The 26,399-nt window shown below is 36.7% G+C and overlaps 1 protein-coding gene and 1 long non-coding RNA gene across 6 annotated transcripts in view; both read right to left on the reverse strand.

Annotated features, from left to right (window-relative positions):
* The window catches only part of ASPH (aspartate beta-hydroxylase), a 247,931-nt gene that overhangs the window by 133,338 nt on the left and 88,194 nt on the right, over positions 1-26,399 (reverse strand). For all 5 annotated transcript variants that reach the window (XM_079156072.1, XM_079156074.1, XM_079156073.1 and 2 more), the window contains 9 exons: positions 18,400-18,492; positions 15,601-15,675; positions 10,980-11,102; positions 9,120-9,152; positions 8,169-8,225; positions 7,668-7,715; positions 7,120-7,152; positions 4,520-4,558; positions 3,736-3,771 (listed from right to left, as the gene is read on the reverse strand). In XM_079156072.1, coding sequence (XP_079012198.1) covers positions 3,736-3,771; positions 4,520-4,558; positions 7,120-7,152; positions 7,668-7,715; positions 8,169-8,225; positions 9,120-9,152; positions 10,980-11,102; positions 15,601-15,675; positions 18,400-18,492 — 537 coding nt within the window. The remainder of the gene's footprint in view (positions 1-3,735; positions 3,772-4,519; positions 4,559-7,119; positions 7,153-7,667; positions 7,716-8,168; positions 8,226-9,119; positions 9,153-10,979; positions 11,103-15,600; positions 15,676-18,399; positions 18,493-26,399) is intronic.
* LOC306671052 lies at positions 21,000-23,671 on the reverse strand. Its single transcript, XR_013766569.1, has 2 exons — positions 21,987-23,671; positions 21,000-21,951 (listed from the first exon to the last, which is right to left on the reverse strand). It is a non-coding gene; the product is annotated as an uncharacterized lncRNA (long non-coding RNA).

The raw sequence follows: 26,399 nt of genomic DNA on the forward strand, positions 1-26,399 counted from the left end.
TGTGTACCCACATGCTCTACTACTGAGATACTGAGTTAAACTCCAGACCCACAAAATAATGCATTTTAAGATGAGTCAGAAAGGTGGGTGTGAACTTTCAACATCTTGTCTTTTTCCTTGGCCATTTCAATTCAATTACAGCTAAAGAAACTGCAGGCATCACCACCCAATATACAAAGATGCACTCTTCTATTGAATTACATCATATATTACCTTCAATCCTTACAACCCATTTAACAGATCTTAATCTAAAGTAAGATTGTATCAGCTTTTCTTTTGGTTCTTAAGAATTGCAACAAACGTTGGTCAAAAAGTTGTATTTTTAAATAGTACTTTTTTAAAACTCATAACATTTATGCAGCTTTTAAAATCATTGCTTCTGATAATAGTTTTTAATAAGAAAAATGACATAGGTTTCAAAAAGAATATTTAGAAACATTTACATAAGAAGAAACAAAAAATAGTCAAACCTAATCCTACTAAACCCTATTAATATGATGTTAAATAAGAAAGCCTTATTATTGTTCAAAGTGAAAATTTTATCTAATTGTACTTTGAAAAACAAATTCAACAAACTCATCTAAAATTTTTATTGGCATGTGATTTATTTTGGTATATCACTTTGATTTATGATTTTAAACATGAAATAGTTGAAAGAGGTACCTATGTAACTAACTTAGCTTACTTTTTCTTACCCTTGGAATTTTTGAACCCATTTCATTTAGCATGGCTTTTATTTCTACCAATTATTCCAATAATCTGTATGTTTCTTAATGTAACAGAAACTTTCCAATCCTAGGATTTGGGGGTCACTTGACAGCATGGAACATATTCCCTCTTTTCCTGCTGACACACTTTCCCCCTCACTCACAGGTTGTTCATCCTCCACCCAACTGCACAACATTGTGGTCCTCTAGAGCTCAGTCCTGCAATGGCCTCTCTATACTCACTGTATTCACCTTCAGAATGTTCTCATTGGTTTCCATGGACTTAATACCATCTTCCTGATAATGACTTCCAAATGCTCATATCCATCTCAGACCTTGCACAACTAGTTCTAATTGGTATATCCAACTTCCTGCTTGATAATTCCACTGGGATTTCTCACATAACTTTCAAAGTTAAAATGCTCAGTGTGGAGCCTTCTATTTTCTCCCCTAAATCAGCTTCTTTAGCACTCCAGTTTTCTCCTTAACAAATGGCCCCATCATCCAACAGTTACTCAAACCAGATCAAATCCCCCCTTTTATTTCTTCCCTTTGCCTTACTACCATCAGAAAGGTCTACCAATTTTAATTACAAAATATATCTGAAGTTCAACATTCTCCCCTCCATTCCCACAGTCCTGATCTTACTTTGGGCTACTACAATACTTCCCTGGATTAATGTTCAATAATTTCCTAGCAGGGTGGTCCCCATATTCTTTCTTGCTCCACCCAATCCAATCTCTAGCTAGTTAGGAGTGGAAGATAGGAATTCTTCAAAACATAATTAGTTAGGAGCTAGTTAGGAATTCTTCAAAACATAAATCAGATTATACTGTAACTTGTTTAAATATTTCTATACATTCTCACTGTGCCTAAACTGTAATCCAAATTCCTTAGAAGGTCCTGCAATGGCCTGAGTTTTGTTTTCCATTATCCACAACTGAAAGCAACCTTATCGACAGAAAGTTTTAAGTTCAGAACTGATGCAGATAGGACATTTCCACAGATCATTTTAAGGGCATGTGAAAGATAGATTTGAAGGAGGCAAGCACAGAATCAAGAAGACCAGTCAGAAGGTTGCTGCCATTAATTATGAAGGTAAGGGGCTGAACCAGATCAACAGTACAATCGCTTCAGAGAAAAGAATGGAGGAGCCTTGAAGGAGTCCATTATCAGGACTTGGGATTAAGCATAGAGACAGAGGGAAAAGCAGCCTCAATAATGGCTTCCATGTTTCTGGTTTGGGAATCCAAGTATCTACTTACACAAGCAGAAAAGGCCAAGGGAAGACAAGAATTCCAAATGGTGAGGCCAGGGAGTGTGTGAAGACAATGAGCTACTCTTAGTCCAGTCAGGTGCTATAGGGGCCAGCACAGATTCTGCAGGTAGACTGCAGGTGACAGCCCAGAACCCCACAGTCCAACAGAGGGAAAACCCTTCACAGTCTATAAGCTTCTCAAACTGACTGAAAAATCTTAGAAAAAAAAATTGTATTTCTAGTCCAAAAAAGTTAGGGTCAAATGCATATGGTAATGTTAGTTTTTCTTCTTTTCTTTCTTTTTTTGTTTTTTTTAATTGTAGGGGACATTGGATAAAGTTTTTCATGGGCATGGGCATTTTCTTTTCTTCATCTTCTCTTTTTCCCCCAGTACCAGGCATTGAACTGAGGGACACTTAACCACTAAGCCACGTCCCCAGTCCTTTTTTATTTAGAGACAGGGTCTTGCTGAGTTGCTTGGGGGCTCACTAAATTGCTGAGGCTGGCTTTGAACTTGGGAGCCTCCTGCCCAAACCACTGAGATTACAGGCATGCACCACCTTGCCCAGCTGGGGTTTTCATTTTTCTTACTTTCACTGAATCAAAATAAACATTTAGAGATGTTTTTCAAAACATTAATATTCTTCTTAGAGAATTGAGTAATGGGAGGAAAACTTCAACTCAATTCAGCCCTGCTACACAGAGGTGAATCCTGCTGTACACAGTAGGCCCATAGCTCCCATGCAGGGGTCTCTCCCACAGCTAAGAGGACAGGGAGAGCAAACATGGTGTCCCCCATTCCCTCCACAGCTATCCCCCAATTTCTACTGATTATACCATAATCCAGTCTGCCAAACCAAGCTCTAATCAGGAGAGCTCAGTGACAGAGCACGTGCTCAGTAAATACTAGGCCCTGGGTTCCATTTCTAAATGTGGCCCCCCCCCAAAAAAAAAAAAAAGAAAAGTAACATTTAATCTGAAAACCAGCCGCCACTTAAAAATGAATTTTAAGAGTAATTTTACAAGCAATATTCTTTTTTATGCTCCCTCTGGCAGCAGCTGCTAGGAAAGCTCATGCGTCCACACAGTGAGCTTCAGGATCCAGGGATGGAACACTGGCTCAGACACTTGCACCTATGAACCAGGAACCACCTTGATCTCACCTGACTTCCTGACCTCACTCTAGTTAGCTTGTTGTTTATAAAATAAATACAAAGATCTTTGCTGTGTCTCCTCCTCACCCTCTGTTCTGAGAAGCAAGTGAAATAATATGTGTGCAAGTATTTTGTGAACTGTTAAGAACTATATAAATCTAAGTTGTATTGAAGTACCAGTGTTTAATATAGTATATGCAACTATTCTTAATTTTCAGAAAGCATCCTTTTACTTTCCCCCAAAAAGGTTTCCATCCACCCCAGATAAAAGAGCACACGAAAGATTCAACTTTTAACCCATCTCTACCCAGAGCTAACCCTTTCTCACCAGGTCACCTTTGATACCTACTTCAATTCAGGGTAGCCCTCTGCCCGCTCTTTGGCTGTTTTCATAGTAAGTTGTTTTTAACATCACCATTTCACTTTCCACAATCTTTACTTATCACCTGTTTGGCCACTAGAATGCCAGCTCCTGTGAGAAGAGGGATTCTGTCTCATTCACTCCCACATTTCTAGCTCCTGAGCATTATACAGAAGCAAATAGAAGTGCTCAATAAATACTTGCTGAATACATGAACATATATTTAATATGGAAAGTAAAATAAAATTAGCCTACCTTCTGAAATTATGTTTGACTCTTCTGTAGTGTTATCTAAAAAAAAGAAAAGAAAAGAAAACACACCTTACACCAACTCACCTCCACTCAAATTCCTAAAGTAACTGATATCCACTTGGACATCTAAGTTTTGCTTTCTCTTTTAGATTCCCTTTTTATGGAGAGACTCGTATTTATACTAAAATATCAACTTTAATTTCTAAGTTAAATTCAAAGAGTATATCAAATAGGCTAACATTATCCCTAACAAAATCTGTACCATAAATATGGAATAAATATACAGTTAGCCCTCAGAATCCATGGGTTCCACATGCATGGATTCCACTGACAAAGGATTGAAATAAAAAAAAATTAAACAAGCAAATAAGAAAAAACAAACAAAAGAAACCTATGTGTGTAGTGAATATGCATAGAGATTGTTTCTTTTCATTATTATTTAAATGATACAATATAACTATTGACATAGCCTTTACACTGCATTAGGACTGTAAGAAAAAGTGTTTAAAGTACACAGGAGGATCTGCACAGGTCACAAGGAAATACTACGACATTTTCTATAAAGGATTTAAGCATTCTTGGATTTTGTTATCTGTAGTTCATCCTGAAATCAATCCCACTACAGACATGGAGGTACAATTCTACTGATAATACCAATTATTGTCTTAGTGACTTGAAATCGTTTCTTCTTCTACCTATTCTTTGTTCCACATGTTACAAAAGTTTAACAAATGGAAGGTGCTTTGATTCATAGGTAACATATGCTTACAGGAAAAAAAAAACTTACCTGAAATTTCTATTGCTTCATTTTCTGAAGGCTCATATACTATAAAGTAAAAAGAAAAAAATTTTTCTTTAGCACTGCATAATTTTCAACATAACAGAAATAGACAATGTGCTCCAGGAATCCACCTTCATCTTATTTATGAATACTTTGAACCTCCAGGCTTAGCCACTGAGAAACACAGATTATGGAGTTGGGTGGGAAGGAGTTTGATCAACTGAAGTGAAACAGGCCTGGATTAAATTCCAGGCCAGACAGTCAAACAATGTTTAGCCATGGGACTTAGCAATTCCATGTGCTCCCTTTCTATACAAGGGAAAAGAAAGCTCCTCCCTCAATCACTTGTCACCAGAATTCAATAATTTGTTTATTCCTAAATGGCACTCAATTTTCTTTTTAAAATTGTCTTCCTGTCTATGATGAACTTTTAAGTTAGCCAAAGCTGTTCCCTGCTGATCATCTACTGGTACATTCCCTACTTTGTTTAGGGAACAATTCTCAGATACTTAACCTGGAGGCAAACAACCCACTGCTGGTCTCTTAGAAGGCATTGACTAGGCCTGATACCCATTCCTTCTCTCAAGGTCTGCCACTGGGCTTAGAACTCTTCTGCTTTATTGCAAAGCAAGTTTGTTCCTGCACAGCCCTCTTCCCTGTTCTGTGCCTAGAAGCTGGCAGCTTTCTCAGTCAACCTGATCTTCCAAAAGGAAGAGCAAACAATCTTATTTCCCCAGAATGGTCATTAATTTATTCTTTTATATTTATTTAATAAAGAACTATATTTGAACATATATTATCTTCTAGACATTTTCAGTATTCAGGTACACTTTGTCCTCTTGGTGGCATGTGGAAGACAAAAGGGGCAAGGAATGTGTACTCATTGTCACCCTAAGCAGAGTTAGCATTTAAATAAATTCATACTTCTATAGGTCTCAAAAAAACAAAACCAACCTTATCTTGGGCCTGCTTCCCTTTGCCCTCCTTTTTCCATTTCACTATCTAATTTCTTTAAATAGTCATTTACATGTGAAGTCTCCTCTCCTCATTTCCCCCTTAGCCCATTCCTACCTGTCTTCTGGCCTTGACCAAATCTCTGAAAAGGCTTCTGCTGAGATGGCCAGGGAGCACCTCATTAAATCTGCTGGACACCTTCCAGTACTACCCATTAGATCTCTTAAGCAACACTCTGTCCCTGGACTTCAGTGACACCAGACTCTATTTAATATTTTATTTCTTTCTCAATCTTTTTTTATCACACCATCCCTTTTCTGCAGGTATTAAATATGGCTTCTTTCAAAGCCCAGTCATAGAGTCTCCTCTTGTCTACTTCTATCCTCTTTCATTAAGGGATTTAATTTTGGTTCCAATTATCATGTAGACACTGATGATTCCCATATGTGTAATGGTAAACTCACCATCAACTTATATGGAACTAGACTTGGGACTTACAGCCCCTGTCCCAGCCTTTCAGCAGGAAAAAAGGACCACCAGGCATCAAACCAGAAGAGGGAATATGGCTACACATGCATATCAAGCACTGTTCATTTTGCCTTATAAACATTTCTCAGCTTTTTCCTCTCCTTTGCATCTTCACTGACACCATGCCGGTTTATACTACTATCATCTCCATATAATCTGTTCAGTGAAAGAGTTCTTGCCAAGGTCACCCATGAGGTCACTATAGTAATAGACCACAGGCTCATTTTCAGCGCTGTTACAAATGGCTCTTGGGGCACAGGACACTACTGAATACCCGCTTAAAGAAATTCATTCTTTGGCACTTTGATTGGTAGATGGAACTCAGATACACGTTGGACTTGGATGATTGCAGTTATTGCCTTCCCCAAACATTATTTCTCTCATTTGGAAAGCAGGGAAAATACAATGTACTTCATGGCGTCCAATAAAATAGTACATGAAATGCTTGAAGACAAGAGCTGTTACAGTTGCTGAAATCTGGATTGGATACTACTCATGCTGCATTGTCATAATTCCTTTCTCCATGTTGCCATTGAGCTTGGAATCCAATTCCTCTTAACCTTCCCCAATGTGGCAGTCACCTCTGAGAATGGGATTAATTTATAGAAGCAAATGCAATAAATTCTGACTAAAGAAGTTTTCCATGCAAAAGACATGAGCATGCTGTAATCCCAGCAACTCGGCAGGCTGAGGCAGAAGAAATCTTGAGTTCAATGCCAGCCTCGGCAATAGTGAGGCACTAAGCAACTCAGTGAGACCCCGTCTCTAAATGAAATACAATATAGGGCTGGGGATGTGGCCCACTGGATGAGTATCCCTGAGTTCAATCCCTGGTAGCCAAAAACAAAAACAAACAAACAAAAAGAGACATAACTATAAAGTAATGAGATATGCTTAAAAAGTAATTTGTAACTGCCCCAAAACAACTTGTAAAAAGTTTAAGAAATTACTTAGGTAATAGCAGAACCACTGGAACAGTTAAATAATCTCACTAAGTAAATTCTTTGAGAAAAACCATTCATTTCTATGTCTTGATATTTACTAACACAAACCTGCATATTTTATAGTTAAACTATGTGTTTAAAACAAGTAGGTGCCTTAAGGTTTAAGAAGCATTTCCAAACCTTGTTCATCATAGTCTTGGTATGTTATATCATCTGCAAAAGAAAGAGAATTAAAAAAAATATATATTACATGAGTCCTTAAAACTCTTCACTAAAAAAAAAGAAAAATCCCTTAATTTTAAACATGGATTTCTATTGCTTTAAACATTAATGTTTGTGTAGTCAGTAAGTGCCTCTGTCCAGACACAATGAGAGCAAAGAGCAAGTAAAGTATTCCCATAAAAATTTCTCAGCACAAGATAAATAAAATTAGCCATTAGGATTTAACATCCCATTTTGTTATGTACCCAATGTAGGTAGATGAAGCGAAATACAAATGCCTTTGTTTTTTGTGATGCTGGGGATTGAACCCAGGGCCTCACACATGCTAGGCACTGAACTACATCCCCAGACCCTGACATTCTTTTAATATACTGATTTAATTACAAGATAAAAAGTCATGTTAAAATTGCTCCTTGATTTCTTTGAAAGAAAAATCACCATGTAAACATGCATAGTACTGAATTAAAATTAATATTCAAAATCCAATAAAAATGTTCATCTAATACCTGCTTTCTGGTACAATCTTTCATCTTCTACAGCTGGTTCACTGGAATCTAAAAGATAAAAAAAATACACCTCTGCCAAACATGAAAACACCAAACACTTACATTATCAGACACCATTCTAAAAGATTCAGATTAATTCTAGTCTAATAAAATTCAAATTGAACGAAGTTCCAAAATTTACTGTGTAAGTTGCAAAGATGGGAATGAGGATCTGCAACCAGTATGGCTCTATTACACCATACTGTATTCAATTTCTAGCATCCTTCTTATAGTCCAAACTCCTAAAGGTGGTTTGAAAACACATCTGCTTTTCCCCTTATTTCCCCAGGTAATATTAAACTATATTCAGAAATTTCTATAAATATGATTCAACTATGATTGAAAGTTATTACGAAGAGATCTATGTGTTAAATCAAGTGAATCGTTCACCCCATGTTAAAATGACCTTGGTCACTGTCTCAAACAGAAGCACTGTTTTCAATGATTTTCATATTCACAAACCTGGGTTTTCCTGGTCATACATCAACTCTTCTACATCCTGATGATGATCCTGTAAAACTATAAATTAGGAAATAATTGGGAAATTAAAAACATCACATGATATTCAAAACCAGAAAAGCATAATTCCTGGTAAGAATAGAAATGCAAAACTAAATCACAGCAATGATCAACCATGTTCACTCATGGAACCCACTGTGCTTTGGGTCACATGCAAAACTGATCAAGACAGTTCCCAACATCAATGAGTTTATAATCTAACTACAAAATAGTTGAGCTATATTCTCATTAGCATATGCAGACTCAAAATAGTTAGCAAATAAAAACAAACAGAGGCAGAGAACCCAAGAGAGCAGTGCAGGTGAGTCCTCCTCCTGCCCATGCAGAAGCATCTGCCTCAAAGAAGCCTGGGCATACCACCCAGCCCTCACCTGGACTCCAAGCCCAAGTACTCTGTGTTATTCTTCTTCCACCTTGGAATACAGGTCTAATGTTTATAAATAACATAGTGTATATAGGTCATAAATACTAGTCAAAAATACCACATGGTACTTAAGCTTAGAAAGAATGATCAACTCCAATATTGAAAGGAAAATCAGCTAGTTGGCCATAGCTTCTGGGGGCATGTGACATGTGAGAAAGCAGTTTTAACCTTTTGCTGACTTCGTAATTTTAAGACTACTAACAACGATGTCCACAGTATCTTTTGACTTAATAATCCCACTTCTGGGGATTTATCATTGGAAATAGACTTCAAAATAGAAACTGTACTCACAAAGGTATATCTATATATATACAAAGCAAAATATATAGCAATATTATGAACCTTATCATGTAATATATTAAACTTTCAAAATGTTATTACTAAATAATAGATAATATTTTAAATATATCATGAGGTTCTATTAAAGACTTACTCTAATTAAGAAAGAATACTACTAAATTAAAACCTACCTGTCTCTTCCACAAGGTAACTATCCTCAGTCACTGAAAAAACATTAAATTGATAAAATTGATATTACTACTTTTATAAAATTGATATTACTACTTTTACTGTTGATGTATATTCTGAATCTACACTTCTTTTTGATTTAAATAACTTAAAACACAAAAATATCAATTAAGCATCTGCTTAATACCTTCTCCCTTGAACTGCACTCTGAAGTGTCTATGTTCTATTTGGTCCACTCAAGGTCCACTCATTTCTACAAGATTGACAAACACTAATCTGGTGATTAATAAACACGGAGTGAAACTGTGACAAAGGCTGGACCCAGGAAATGTTCTAATTTCTCTCCACTTCACATTCCACTGTGGCGTTCCATTTCCTACGCCCGTCCTATTATTTTTTAGAACAAAAATACACAGTCTACAAATGGAGAATGAAGGAAACATTATGTGTCCAGGGAGCTAAACAGAAAATCTGATCCTCAACAAGTTTGTGAATTGTACATGTCATTTTATTTAACAGATATATAAAATGTAAATATTTTTAATTTCTAAAGACTTTTATAAAGTTGAAACTTTAAAGTTCAAATTGAATCTATGTCTCAATCAAAGATCATTCAGTAAATAAGTTCTCCAGCACTTACGAACTTTTTATAAATATTTCTTTCTACCCATCTCTGTACCTCCTAATCAGATACCAAATAAGATACCTCCTAATAAGATACCAAATTCCTCATGTTCCTGATTATTTGAGCATCTTTACTGAAATTTGTTGCATAAGCAGAATCTAGATACAAAATTCTAAGCAGCCATCAATCTTGCTGAGTCATCTTGGCCAAAGATGGGAGGAAAGGAGCAATACCACAGAAATGTGGAGGTCATTTTATCAGCATTCCTCCTCAGATATTAGAAACACTTTTACACAGAAATCATGACACAAGTAATCACTAAAGGTCAAAGGCACTAAAGCTCTTCTATAAACAACGACTGTCAATGTATAATACACCTAAAATCACATACACATTCAAAAGCATTGTGTTTGCATTTTTCACCAAAAAAATATGCACAATAATTCTGTAGGTTGGTCTGGACACTTACATCACTATTGCTATGGGAGTGCATCTCCTCCTCTAAACAGCAAGCATGGGTACAAGCTTTTAGAAACATATCCACTCATAAGTTGAAGCTGTTTGCTTCTTAAGTAATTTTCCAATGTATTAAGTATGATGAAAAGTAGAGAAATTTTACTTTTTCATTGTTTTTGTGCTTTAAAAAAGTCCTCGTAACCATTTGGCAACTCTATTGTGCAGGACTTCATAGATAACATTGTACAGAATCACAGTCATGTTGACCTGTTTAGGGATTGCAATGGTTAGTTTTGCAATCAGAGCAAAGCTGAGCATTGCAACAGAGGCTGAGGCTCCATAAATCCTAAAATGTTTACTACCTGGCTGTTTACAGAAAAAGCCTATCGACACTAAGTTTAGAAGCTAAGAAGAGTGTTCTACCCACTGTCATTAGAGTCTGCGATGGGTGATCAAGTCAAGTATTTCAATAGTTGTTTGCCAAGTAACAAATGGCACTCTAGGCAGAATACCATAAAAGTCATTTGCTGAGGTATCCCACCTACTTTTATAAGAAATTAATATAGTCTGTGTTTTCTTTAAAAGCACTTTAAATCAAAATCAGGAGACCTATTTATTTTAGGGAAAATTTTGCCTTACTTGAAGTTTTAAGTTTTGATTTCAAAAAACTTAGAAAAAAACATTTAATATTGGTTTTAAAGGGGCTCAAGAAAAGCTTCAATAATTGCAGTTGTAAACTATCTACTGTAATTTATTCTGAAACCAAATAAATGTGTTTTACCTTCATGAAGTGTTTCAGGTTCCAGTGTCTCAAATCTGTCGTCTGCATCAGGTGCTGTAAGGAAATTCTCATCCTCCAATTGCAGTTCTGCTGGTTCATCCTGGTCTTGTTGCAGGTCTTCTCCTTCAACAAGGATAATGAACAAAATAATACAGGTATACACTAGTCCACAGGCAGCAGCTGACTTAGACACAAAGGCCTTCTGAAGGGCTTCTACATAATCCTTCCCCTCTGCCATTATTGGCACTGTCCACTCTGAAGGTGTTTTCTCCCTGACTCTGGCCAGGTGCTACTCTACCTAAGGGTAAGAATGTGTCTCTTCTTATTAGGAAGTGAACTCACCAACAATAGGTACCTCTTAAGTTTTGTTCACTATGTATGCCCAGCACATGGGACCATGTCTAGCCATAGGAGGTATTCAATACTTATTTGATGAATGAATAAATAAACTCATAACTCATTTATTAATGTATGTGCTTCAATTATCACCAAATCAGAGAAAAGATCACACCAAAAACTTGTATTGAGAATTGACATAAAATTGCATGTAAAAATTTTAAATGACTATTCTAATGTTCTAATGCAAAAAGCAGCTATCAGCCTATCTACATCAGACGCTATATAAATACAAATTTGCCTGTATTACATTAAATCTAAACTGTTCTGGGCTTAGCCTTCAAATATTTAAAGATGCCCATTTTCTCTACTGTGATTCACTTCTATGATATATTGAGCAGTTCTGCTTTTGTGTGAATAATATATTATTCTACTGCAATATAGTTTGAGATTGTAATCATGCCTAAAAATTATCCTCATATTAACATGACAAGGCTTTCAGCATAGTACCTCCTATAAACACTCTAAGAACGTGAGTGAGCTGGGCTAGACTAAATGAAAGACAGTGATTAAGAAGGCAAGGCTAGAAGGGCTGGCTCTGGATTTAGTTTTACCATACCAACTACATGACTGTGCACAAATTACTTACCTACTCTGTGTCTACAATTTCTCTTCATAAAATGGAAATAATAAATATTCTTAGCATTATTGTGAGATGAAAACAGATAGAAAAGTGGCTGACCCATAATAAGTATTTAGGTGTTGTTATTATTACAGTAGTAATAATATTACCATTGCTACTGAGAATAAATTTTCCATGAAAATTGTGGGAATTCCTTCTGATTGTCTTTAGAGTAGCATACTAATGCTTTCAGATGTTACCAAATTATGTAGACCTACTTATGGAGTTATGATGTACAATAGTCTTTTCCTCTGCAGTTTTATATTCTATGGTTTCAGTGACCCACGATCAACACAGCATGTAAATGTTAAAATGGAATATTCCAGAAATAATTTGTAAATTTTAAATTGTGTGCTATTCTGAGAAGCATGATGAAATCTCTAGCCATCCTTTCCATCCCATCTGGGACATGAATCACCCCTTTGTTCACCACATTATATATGCTACCAGCTCATTTGTCACTTGACAGCCATCTTGGTTATCAGAAGGGCTGCCAGGGTATCACAGTGCTTGTGCTCAAGTGACCCCACAGATGCTGGCAATTATGATATTCAAAGAGAAGCCATAAGGTGCTTCCTTTAAGGTGAAAGTTCTTGACAGAAGGGGAAAAGAAAATCGATACTCTGAGTATTCTGAGGTAGTTGAGATCTAGAGGCAGAACAAATTTTCATTAAAATGTGAAAGAAGATATTTGCTAGTTTTGCTGCCATATCTAAACTAAAATGGTTACAGCCACAGTGCATGATAAAGTATATAAGAAAAAACAATTTTATATATATTGGGTCTAAATAGCATATATGTGCAATAATTTTATACACACACACACACACACACACACACACACACACACACACACATAGAGAGAGAGAGAGAGAGAGAGAGAACACAAGAGTGCATTTTCCCTAGTGTCTGTAATTTAAGTTATCCAGTGGGTTCTTTGAATATACCCTGTGAAGAGTGGGTTGTTGTCTTATCATCACCAGTTATATTCTTTTTCCCCCTCCATTTCACATTTAGCAGACAAAGCACCAAATCTAATTCCCGTTAAGACTTTTACTACTCTTTCTCTTTTTACCATATTCTTCTTTCCCTATTCTCTTCTCATCCAGAAAAATTTTATGAGTTTTACATTAGCAAGTTTAGCAGTCAGCCATTGCTGTTTGATGGACAGTTCCCTGTTTTCTGTAGGGAAACCACTCAAGCACTGTTCACTGTCTTTGAGTCTCCACTGCTTAGCCAGTGATGGCCTCCTGAGATGAAAAGATTCTGATGTTTCCTAGACTCTAGGCACTGCCCAGCCCTCTGCAGCTGGTGCACCACCCCTGTGAGGTAGTTACTATTGTCCACTTTGAAACATGAGGAACTTGAGGAATTTGCTAAAGTCAGACAGCTAATGAATGGCAGATGCAGGCCTTGAATCCAGTAATGAAATACATGATAGGGGAAGGTGGGCCACGCAAGGTCTGATGAGATGTGAAGATGAGGTGGGGTAGGCAGCACATCCCGACAGACACATGACAAGTGCAAAGGCTCTAGGGCAGGGACAGACTTGGCAAACAAGGGAAAGAGAGAAGGCTAGAGGAAAAGGACAAAAGGGGAGAAAGAGACTGGGGTTAAACAAGGCACAACTGCCTAAGCCACATCAAACACCGAACTTGGGTTTTAGAGGAGCAAGACTGTAAACAGATGTGACTGGATGGCACTAAAACAGCCACGGCAAAAGGCAGCCATCATGGCTGAGGCACTGCAGAGCCAGGTATGTGTCAGAGGCAACATGACAAGTTTAGGTGAGGGGAGAGGAAAGAGAGAACAAGGAAAACACCTGGGTTTTTAGTTTTCACAACTACATGAGTGGGAAGGCCATTAACAGAAATGTAAGTCTGGAATAAGAGCACTTTTGGGTGGGATGGGGAGGAGCTTGAGACCTGTAAGATGAACAGGAAGCCAGAGCTCTGGGTGAGGCAGAGCTTAAGACTATACCACCCACAACATCGTGATAGAGGGTCCAGCCAGTCCTGGGAAAAGCTGGGGTTTAGACCAGTCATAAGGGTTGCTGCTATACATTCAGGAGTCACCAGCATATAAATGGCATTTAAAGTCATTTAAATGTGATTGTCTGGGAGGAAAAACAAGTCCAAAAAGGCTGTGTCAGGGAGCATATGCAAGACTGGATTCTTTCCTCCTCTGGTTAGCTGCCCACTTTCACCCGCCCACACACCTGCTGTTTCTTTCCACTTCCCTTCATTCCCACTTTTGCCTGAATTGAGTCTGATGAGCCACCTGGACTCACTGGGGTCACTAGCATAACCTTCACCTGGGCTCCTGCTGCCTGGCACCACCCTCCTACCCACATTTCAGGCTGCAGGCAGAATACACACACCCTTAAACACCTCTAATGGCTTTAATTCCTGTTGGAATCAAGAACAGACACTCTGTCTCTCATCACTCTCCCTCTGCACCCCAGATGCCACCATTCTGAACTACCTTCAGACTCTCGGCTGGGCTTCCACACATGCTGTGCCCTCCTCTTACAACCAGGCAGGTAAAGTTCTACACCATCCTCCTCTTTCTGGATGACAGTCATTTCCTCTGGGAATTCTCTTCTGAGCCCCACGTAGTCTAGGTAAGCCCCCAAAAGTGTCCTGTGTCTCACCACTATAGTACTACCTGCATTATATTAAGATCACTGGTTTGTTTTGTCTACATCTACCTCCTTATGTTTACAGACTATTACAAAAAAAAAAGTTGTAGGGAGGAAAAGTCTACTCTTGCTCATATGAGCAGATGCACATTCAGGTGAAGTGGCCTTCCTACCTGCAAAGGAGCTGGTATACATGGACACAGAATCCTATACACTGAGCAGTCATCAGAAAAATCTAGTTTAAGGCTAGGTAATTATTTGTATGTCTTTATGATACATGGATTTTTTTTTCCTTTTTAGGGCTACCTTTGTATCACATCAAACCATCAGGGTATCAGGGTCCCATTGTGAGCTATGTTCATAGTCCCTTCATGAGCTATGTTTTTGGGTTATGTTCTCTGCTTTTATCAAAGATGCTTTAAGAAAGAAGCCTTATAAAATCCTAAAACACTGGTTTTGAGACTGTCATTTAATACTCCCCATACATGAGAAATTTTTTAGATCTTAGAGTTGGGAGCATATTTTATATTCTCTGACAACATAGCATGCTTTGTCCTCTCTGGGAATATGACCTATGTAATTAGAAATTTCTCCTTTTTCACTTTGGCAATGAGCAAAGCAAGAAGATTAAAGGGAGCTCCCAGAAAAGCCATCACAGCCTGCCTGCTGGTGTTCTGCTTCCTCTGCCATTCTTCCTATCTATTCTTGATGGATCATGGTCTTAGTTGTCTTATCCTCACTTCTCACTGCACATTCTTTATCAGATGTCTGCAATAAACTCTTTCACAGTAAAGTGTGATAAAGTACGTCCTACTTAAAAATAATACTTATTCTTTAGTAACTTGGAATAAAGCATTTAAGAAAAAACAAATGTACAATTAACATTTAAATCTCAATATGTAAATGTTTATGTAAACATCATTTTCATAACTCATGACAAAACAGTAGACATTAATTCATACCATGCTCTGTATGTACCGTTTCGTGGAGAAGGGACTGAATGTGTTCTTTAACTTCATCTTCAATATTCTGGGGTTCTAAAATAATTACAAGACATCACTACTAAGTAGAAAATATTTGAACATCAATGGGTAACTCTTAAGCACTCAAAATATGGCATTTGTGCATTACATATTAAAATGACTATATCTGGCTCAGCAACTGTGCATTTTCCAAATCCATTTGCTACTTTTAACTATGCTGAGAAACATAGTAGATAATTAAAATTGGTTTTATTTTGTTAATGGATATAAACATTAAAAGGTTTAACAGGACTTTTAAAGAAAGAAAACTAATTTAGGTATGGTTTTTATTTTTAAAAAAGCCTCGCGAAACAAAATGAGTTGTTTCTAATTAGTAAAGCCCACACAAATGACAGAATAAAGTGAGAAGGGCGAAGCTTTCATTAAGGAAGTTACTGGAAAATAAGGATAAAGTGTGGAAGACAAACAAAATCAATACAGATCAACGCCCTGTGTTCTCTGACAGGAAAAAGGGCAGCCTTGCTGGAAAGAAGACTCAGAGAGTAAGGACTGGTCGACCACTCCCAGGAGTCTGGAAGTGAAAGTAGATAGCCTGACATTATAACTGATGATCTTTACAGCTTTGGAGACAGTGTGACAGATGGATCTCCACAGATTCAAATAAATATGAACATTCATGGTGACATTCTGTTAACACTGTAGTGCTTATCAGATTATTAGGTTTACAGCAAAGTCACGCCACATGCAAGAAACTGACTACACTGACACCGTTTCCGATTTTCAGTGAAACGATCTGTGTTCAGTGAATAAAAGTAATACTACACTTGGTCTTAGCATCATAAATACTGTCTTATGAAATAATGCCAGTGACATTAGTTATGTCAAAGGGCTAATCTTCAGTGACAAAACCTAATTAATTTAGAATTTCAAGCAGGGAACAAGTTTAAATACAGTATCTACTATGCTAATTACTCAACAAACGCACTTCTAAAGTATTGCAGTGTCTTACATTTTTTGAGATATTTATATCTCACAATCCATCTTTATGTATATTTTGATACAATTTTAGAAGAGTTTCCAATCTCCATTCTTCTTTCATCATCTCCCACAGCTTCCTAACTAGGTTTTCAGTTTCACAACTGTTGAGGACAGCAGCCAAAGTGAACTTAGTATGGATTGCCAGAAGTGTAGGCTAGGAACTCTGTTCCTGTGCAAAATCCTTTAATGGCGGTGTTGCTCCAACAATTGGAAACCTGAGCCATGAAACAGGATATGAGAGATCCACAACTGGGCCATCACACACTTTTCCAGAATTGCCGGTTACCAGCAGTGGCTTTGAACCTGGTAAGTATACCATACCATTTGATTTTTCCATAGTTTTGTAAATGTTCTTGCTCTCCCATGGAGACAGTTAGTAGAGGCAGAAGTCAGACGGCAATGGGTTAAAGAATGAATGAAAAAATAAAGTGAAAAGGTGATTGCAGAGTGTGCTTTCAAAATTAGCTATTATAGTGGATTGAGAAATTAGATGGCAGAGGGAGTCAAGAAGGGATTAAGGACTTTACTTCATTGAATTTTCATGAGAGTTATATAACTAGGCTTATCAAATAGGTAGAAGGAGGCAAAGAAGAAAGAAAAATTAAGGACAGAGTAAGAGGAAGGTTGAGAAGGCCACATTTAAAACAAAACAAATAGAAGTTGAGAAGGATACGGGTTAATAGTCAACCGATGGATTATAGAACTTACTTACAATTTACAATGATAGTAACAAAAATAAAAAAGGAAGAGTGGAAAGCAAATGGCATAACATTTTGGTGTAGGCACTTGCCTTAAAAATATGATTTTTAAATTATAAATTTATTTACTACAAAGTAAAATTTGAGATGCTAAATCCAAATACACATCTACATTATAAAACTTAAAGGGTAGGAAACAATAAATTTTTACAGGATTATGGACTGAAGAAATAATGAAATTTAGAGCAACATACATATTAATCTTAAAAGGAAGGAAAATCAAATAGTATTCATCAGTACTGTTTGAATCTAAAACCTAAGATGCCAGTAAATACATAGTGTCATACCTAACATTTCCAATAGATGGCACAGTGAAACCAAATTTCTTAGCATTCTGCATAAATGAAAAATATGCAGAAGAGAAACAGTACTTAATAATAAATGTCATAAACAGGAAATGATAGTAATGAATTAAAGCTTCATTTACTAATTTATTAAAATATTCCAAGAGTTCTCAACCTATGGGTCATAGTATCTTCAATGGCTACAGAAATAACTTGAATTGATCCATGAATCTGTAAATACAGAACAGATTCCACAGACTATCACAAGGAAGTCTGGGAAGTCCTTTAATGCAGACAAGAGATCCTCATATAAGAAAGACTGGGGACCCATTAGTCTTACTTTATTAAAATCATGTGGCAAATGATAATGTGTGTATATGATACATGTCTATTTTTACCTTCAGTGCAATATGGTACAATAGTAGAATTGGAATCAAGAAAAACAAGTTGGTTCCTAACTGTGATCTCAGGCAATGAATACCTGTCTGTGCCTTTGATTCTTGGTCTCAAAAATTAAAGTTCTCCTGTTCAAAATTTTATTAGAAAAAAAACGAAGTTTATTATAAGATTTCAGAAAAGAAGAAAAATAGTTCACTATTCTATAAACATGTGAAACAAATTGTGAATAAAAAAAGTTTCTGCAAAAAAAGATGCCTGATAGTCTAGGTGTATCCTCTGAGACCTCCAGGACCACTTACCTGTCCCCTCAGGAGCCTGCTCCTCCGGCTCAGCATGTGGCTCAGCCTCCTCTGGTGGGAAAGTCGGCTCTGAAGCAGATCTTTCTTTAAGTCCTGCATTTTTCATTCACAAAATTAACTTAAGTTTTTTGATCTTTTTGTCATGTTAAACCAGGAAAAAATAATACTATTAAACATTTAACCAATAGTGCAAGTAATTCATTGTTTCCAATATTACATGGTTAAAAATGGAAGCAGGAGATGTTTGCTCTTTAACTTCATATGGGCTTTTTACTATTTCTAAGTTAGCCTTTCATTTAAAAAAAAGATAAAACAAAAATTATTGTTTCATCATTCACAAAACTTCAAAATACAGAGTCATATCTGAACTTGCTAAGAGAAGTTCAAGTTGAGTCTAAACTCCTCTTAGGTTCGTAAGTGACTAATTACTTTCTGAAACCTGAGCTCAGGAATCAGCAGTGGGACACTACAATGCACATGAATTTTTGGTTTTTCATGTATACTCCTTATTTTGATTTATGTATAATTATTTATTCATCTCAAAAAACTATTAGTTAAAATTAAGGAGAAATCACATATGACCCACTATTTACAATCTTCTTGAGGTTATATGTACAAATAATATTATTCTATAACAGCTGAATGATATGAAAAATGTTCTTTTTTAAAAAATAAGTTCTAAAGAAATAAGGTATCAGGGTAAATTAAGATGAAAACTGATTTTAAAGTAAATGCCAATCTAATAAGTACTGTTAGTTCTTTAATATTTTACATGTGGAACATTATGTCCTCAATTAAGTACAAGTATTTAGAAAACTACACTGGGTCCAAGAGACTGATTCTGTTGAATCTTGTGCCAAGTTCTGCTCCCTATAAGTTTCCTGTGTGGGAGTGGTCTGCAATGAAAGGGTCTAAACAGTGTTCAGATGTGGCTTCATAAATATATGCACCTTTGTACTGCATTTAACTTCAAGACTATTACAGTTTGGAGAATTCATATTTCAATGTCTTGTACTTTTCTTTATTCTTGTATTTTTCTTCACTATTCCCTACTATACATATCATTTTTCTCATTGATGAAAACACACTGCTAGGTCTTTCTCCTCCCAAATCTTAAAGAGACAGTGAGGCAAGGATAGTCACAACCTACCAAATAACTTACATTTTCTCTGCTTACTTATTCCCAACATTTCATCCACACAAAACCTAACGCTATTAATAAACACCAATGCACACAGTTGTGTTCTATGTTTAAGTGTAAATATAATGATCAAAGAGATTCCAAAGGGATCACACACCCACCCATAAGTCCTAATCATGGCTCAATTTCTTGAAGTAGGGGATAGAGAGAAAGGCTTCTTAAATACATCACATTTCCAATGTAAATATAGGACTGAAAACTTCTCTGTCCTTTCCCATTTAAATGCCCCATTCTTGTATCCCTCAGTTGTGAATGGGACAGGCATGCAACTATTCATTGCCAAGTTCTGCCTGGCTCAGACCTGGCACAGAGCAAGGGCTCTAAAAACACTTGCTGAAGAGCTGACCACACTCAGTGGTACCTACTCTGCTTGTCTGAATAACTTCAGAGGTTCTCTGTAGGGCCAGATTTCCTTGGCTGCACTAGAGTGGCCAAGGGCTATAGAGATGAGCAAGGGGATTCATATCATTTTCTCCACTGGTATTTGCCAGACATTCATATTTCTGCCCAGTCTCTCCCATTTCAGTACCACAGGCCTAGGTAACATTGGACAGTTCCAATTTGTGTTCATTGTCCTGGAAAAATTATTTCACTCTCAAAAGTAACTTAGTTTGGAAAAAAAAATTAGAGTCCTCCTTGGCTAACCCCCATGTAGCAGGCTTAGAAATAAGCAAAGATGATAAAGATTTAAAATGAAACCCCATTTTTATTGTATTTGGGGAAAGGTTTCATCTGAAAATAAATTCTAATGTTGAAAAGGCGAAAAGAAGAGTATATCAATATTCAAATATACAATGTCCCTAAAAGTCAACTTTCTTAAGCCCATTAAGTTCCAAATTTTCAGTTCTGTGAACATAATCAATATCCAAATATAAGTTCCCACAGTGATATATTTGTTGCTTGATTTAACTTTTTATAGGTGTTCCAGCTCTGAAAGATTGGTACAGAATGAATGAACTCAAATGGGAATTGTCTTTAAAATTAAAATGGTAAAATACGAAAAAGCTAACAAGAGCAAGGAAAAGCATATTAATAGGACAAAATACTATGTAGTCTTCTGTCTAAAATAGTATCTGAATTAGAAACTTATTAATACCTGGTCACAGTTCCTTCTACAGGTGAAACTAGCACAAAATAAGCAACATTTTAAACTTCAAAGCAGCTAACTATACTTCCCTAGGCCCTTATCAACTTTTAAAATTTAACAAAAATACTTTCTAGACTAGAAATGCTTTAATAACCCATATAAAAGAATTAGCCTCACCAGTTTTTATGCTGCTGTTCCCCACAATCCTTTTGCCACCCAAACTCCTTTTGTGTCCCAAGACTTGAGGCAAAAACTAAACAGAAATTAAATGAGAAACCTAAGTAACATGTAAGATCAATTCAGAGTCAAACGAAAGATTTTCAAGCTGGATTTATTAGGAAGTACAAATGACCAGGGTGTAGCCCTGTAATAAATATTCAAAATCACACTATGACATAAGAGGTATCAGTTTTCATGTTCCCAGGGCTGCATAAAACAAAACACCAACTCATGATGGCTTGAGCAAGGAGATTTATTATCTAATGTAGCAAGGACAGAGGCACACTGGCTAGATCTCAGCAGAGGCTTCATCCTCTGGCCAGTAATCAGGGCTCCCAGCTGCAGGCTCCTTACAGACAGGACGATCTTCTGAAGCAAAACGACCACCTCTCACTCTGCTTCTTTCTCAAACTTGAGGAGATCTTTCCAAGATGTTCCCAGAAATCTTCACTTTCAGGTTTAATAGTCAAACCAGAACTCACTTCCATTCTTAAGCTGGCAAGAGGGACAGAGTGACCATAGCATCCTGATGGTCATTATCTAGGGCTGAATGTTGTGAGTCCACCTCAGACGCCATGACATGATTTGGAAAATGAATCAATACTCTTACAACATAGCTTGTTTTAGTTCTGTAGGCTCACCAGATAAATTAGGAGATTCTGAAAGTTTTGCACTGAGTAATTATATAATTATCTTCCAATTTAAAAAATGGAAGCAATAAAAAAATGGAGTCAGCACTTTAACAATTCATAACAATCTTGATTACTCAATAAAATTACCCTGATTCAGTATTTGTGGACTTTATTCACTACTGCCCAACTCTATCTGACCAGGATGAAAATGAACAAATATATTTCTTATCATAAATGTGATAGTTGCAAACTTACTAAACTGCATATTGCATTCATTTATTCAACAAGCACTTATTCAGCACCCATTTAAGGCAGGGTACTACTCTACTGTAAATAAACGTACAAATGAACATACCTGAAAGAACATACCTACTTTCAGGGTGAGGGAGCAAGTAAAAATATAATAATATAAACTCTTAATATAAACTCTTCAGAGTATAATATAAACTCTTCAGAGTCTACTGGTTGGGCTAAATGGTATAGGGAAGACCTGAGCAAAGAGGGCCAAATATTAGGAAAAGACCAGGGTCTGTTTATAATAAATGGGCAAGGAAAGAGCTCACAGAGAACATTTCAACAACCTTCTGAAGAAAATCAGGAATGTGGCCATGAGACTTACACTGGGGAATTCTCCAGATAAAGGGAAAAGCAAAACCAAAATTCTTCAGCTGGGGAAGTGCTTGATATGGGGAACAAGGTGGCCAATGTGGCAGGACAGAAGTGAGCCAAGGCATGAGCACCAGGAAGGAAGAAGGTCCTTGGACACTGGGTCTCTGAGTGAACACTTCTCATAAAAATCAGTCATCCCTCTGTCCATGAAGAATTAATTCTAGGAATCCCACAGACACCAAAATCTGCTGATTCTCAAATCCCTCATATAAAATGGCAAAGTATTAGCAAATAACCTATGCACAACTTCCCATACACTTTCAATCAACTGGATATCACTCTCAATTCTGAATACAATGTAAATGCCATATAAATAGGTGTCATACTGTATTTGTTTAAGGAATAATGACAAATGTTTACACATGTTCAATAAAATGTGCATTGTCTGTCCAAATATTTTTGAACTATGGTTGAGGGAATCTGTAGAAGAGGCAACTGAGGAGGTGGAACCCTTAGATACAGAAGGTTAACTCTATATGCAAACTGTTCCATCAATTAAACCTGGGAATTATAAGTAACATTTGCTTCACCAATTTCCTACATCTATTCCATAAAAAACTAAGATATATTTTAAGAATTAATTTATCAGTCCTTGGTTTACTAATTCAATGGTGCACATAGACTGATGCAAATTTTGGAATTTTCCATCCAAATTACTCCAGTTTTTGTTTTTTGAGTAGTAGTGCTCAGAACTACTACTGCTTCATATGCCTAACAATATAACACACATAGTCTAACAGTTATAAATCAATATAACCCAAGAATAAGGCCAACAAGTACATGAAACTTGGAAATATTCTGGGAAATCAATATACTGGAAAAGCACCCATATTAATTGAATTATTAATCCTTCTTCTTGTTAGTAGCTTGTATAATCAGTGAACACAGATCTTAATAAGTGTACTAACAGCAGTCCCAAAACTGATCAAAAATATGAGACTACCAGAACCCTAAAAGCTGTCCCATGATATAAAATAATACCAGCTTTAAAGCATCTTTACGTGAATCAAGATGGGCAGACAGATTTCTGAAAGAGGATGATGTAAATTCCAAAAGAATTAAATACTAAAAAAAGCATCCAAGAGTCTGGTTTCAGAACCCAAGATGGACCTCCACAGAGACTGGAAGGAGCAGACTGACTTTAACATCATGCAAAACACACTTACAGGACACACAACATAGTGTCTATAATTTCAGACACCTGAACCAAGCTGGGTGTCTCTGAATGCCACCTTAAGCAATTTACCATCACTACAACTTTAATTTTCACAAATACAGAAAAGGGATAAAATAGTACCTTGAGAGAGATGTAAGAATTGAGGTCATTTAAATCCAGTAAATGAACATTTTTGCATCAATTTATTTTTTCTTTACATCCTCTAAAGGTTCAAATTTAGTTGCCTCCCCTCTTCTTGCAAACATACAGAGCAACATGAACACAGTTATAAGCAACTTCCAACACAGTTAAAAGCAACTTCCAACACAGTTAAAACTTACTGCATTGCTGAAGAATCTTCTAGGCTTTCCTTTAAAAAAAAAAAAAAATAGAACTTTTTCTTCCTTCCAATGTCTTCAAAAGCATTCATTAACAGATCTAAAATATTTTTAGGTGATCTGTTTTGTATATTCATAATTCAATAAACAAACACTGAAGGCCATTTACTATCGGTTACTTGGTGAAATCACAGGGATGAGTCAGGGTGATCAGCATGATAAATAGGGCAAGAGAGGTCCAGCCACCTGGATAGGTCAGACATGGGAGTGTGGATGTGATGGCTGGGCTGGCTCCCACAGGAGAGGCAGAAGGTGGCTTGCCACACAGAGGAGGCAAGCATTCTAGATAGAGGGGCTAGCAGGTAGTACTGACAATAGCTCCACTTCTGTTTTGTCCCTCAGTCCCTTATCCATTGCACAGCATTTCACCATGAGGACTTATCACTTTATCACTTTTATCCCCAGGGTCTCATGCAGTGCCTGAGCACACTGCAGATGTCCAGGAGTATGTGCTGAAGGACTCAATAAATGGGAAATAAAGACACGCATGTGGTTGTTTTATATTATTATCAAACATAACACAAAAGCTTTAAGGTCTTCTTCCTCTAATCTCTTAAAATATCAGAGAATAAATGTTTAAGGCAAGGAGGATGCAAGTGAAAGGTGGACTTCTATGGTGTGTACACACCTGACTTAACAAGGATTAATAAATATAAACATAATGTGAAATCAAGTGAGATACAAAAAGAGCAATGAAAAAATAAATGCATGGCTTTTGTTTGGTAGGGATTAAAAATTGAAACGTTTGCAGAAATTGATTTCTGTGTAAAAATTATAGCCAAACCAGTAATAAAATTTTCATTCATGTGGTTGGGTTATATCCTTGAGCAAATGAAAGACAGGAGATGGAAGATTATTATATTTTTCAGATTTACCCAAATAAGATTTTTGTGGAAATAACCTTTATGATTCTGCCATTCATACTCACCCTTTAGTTTCCTAAGAATAAAATCTTTCTCTTTAGCTAGAACAAGACAAAATGGAAAGAGTTGAACAAACTAAGCCATTTTTGTCCAGTAACTAAATGGTTGTATTTTTCATTAGGTCAATATTCTTGTATATTCTTTCAACTGTCTAAAGTTATTGTTGACAAAGTGTTAGGGTGGGCTCTCTTTTTCCCAAGGCTTCTTATTCTGAAATGTCCATTCTTGCCCTTCCCACGCCACACTTTGTGTCTGGACAAGGACAAAAGTGGGAATGGGAAAAGGAGAAAGGGGAGACAAACTCCATAATCTGCAGATTTTACTGTCAAAAAAGTGGTGTATAAATATTTCACTGTGTTAGCCTGTCCCAATACTTATCCCTCCCTTTTTCTGATCAGAATGTTAATTTTTTTTTTTTGGTGGAACCAGTTTTCCTTTACCCAACAGTTTTAATAGTGCATATTCAACATCGCCCAGGCCTCGCCAACCACAGTTTTCTGAACCCCTGTCCCCAACCCATAAGAATTGGGGCTGCTAAAAGCATATGAGTCTTTGAGAAGGAATGTGACATTCTGGGAGAGTCCAGAGATGGACAGAGAAGCTCAGATCATTGAACAATCAGATTCAGAATAACAAAAAACAAGCAAACAAAAGCAAAAGAAAACAAAAAAAAAAAAAAAAAAACTACTCTGGGTTTTAAAATTATTAGAGGCAATTAATATTTTTTGTCCATGAAAGCAAATTTGAGTGGATGTAATTCATACAAACAAAAGATCTCTGGACAATACTCAAAAGTAAATACATCTCCTGAGGAAGAATGATGAATACTGCTTGCATAGAAATATAGTAACGCTGAGACTTGCAAAACTGGACATTAGGGATTAAGTGGGGTTTTGTACTCTGGAGTAGAAAACCTCTAAAGACCATAATGTTGCTTGTACAGGAAAATGTGTTCTAAGTACAAAACAAACAAAAAGTTTCACAATTTGTCAAAGCTCTGCATTTTACCAGACTTAAGACTGGTAAATTTTACCAGACTTATTTTCTTTTTTCTCCCTTGTACATTTCATATCCTACACATTGTAGCAGTATCGTCTAAAGAAATAAGCGGCCTAGCCAGGCACAGTGGTGCACACCTCCTATAATCCCAGCATCTCTGGAGGCTGACGCAGGAGGAGAGTGAGTTCACAGCCAGTCTCTGCAAAAAAACAGAGCACTAAGCAACTCAGTGAGACCCTGTCTCTAAATAAAATATAAAATAGGGTGGGGATGTGGCTCAGTGGTCAAGTGCCCTAGAGTTCAATCCCAGTATAAAAAACAAAAAAACAGGAAAAAAGAAAAAAGGAAGCAATAAGCAGTCTTCTCTACACCAACCCTCAGTGCTGGGGATAAAATACAGGGCCTTATACATGATAGGCAAGCACTCTATCACTGAGGTCCACAACAACCCAAGAATTAACCATTCTTATTCATTTAGACATAGGTAACATTTATGATTACTTCCATTTGTTCTCTCAATCTCAGTAGAAGAAATCCACATCCAGTTGTCCCCTTTAACAAAGATACATTCATTACAAAGGATAAATTCAGTCATTCATCTCATAACCTGTTGACAACAGTTTGAACAGGAATCATTGATCCAGTGTTTCCAAATTTTAAAGTGCTGACTGAGACACCTTGATTCTGTTATTATCATTTTTTACCCAAGAAAAAGG

This window comes from Sciurus vulgaris (genome assembly GCF_902686455.1).
Source record: "Sciurus vulgaris genome assembly, chromosome: 1".
Taxonomy (NCBI): domain Eukaryota; kingdom Metazoa; phylum Chordata; class Mammalia; order Rodentia; family Sciuridae; genus Sciurus; species Sciurus vulgaris.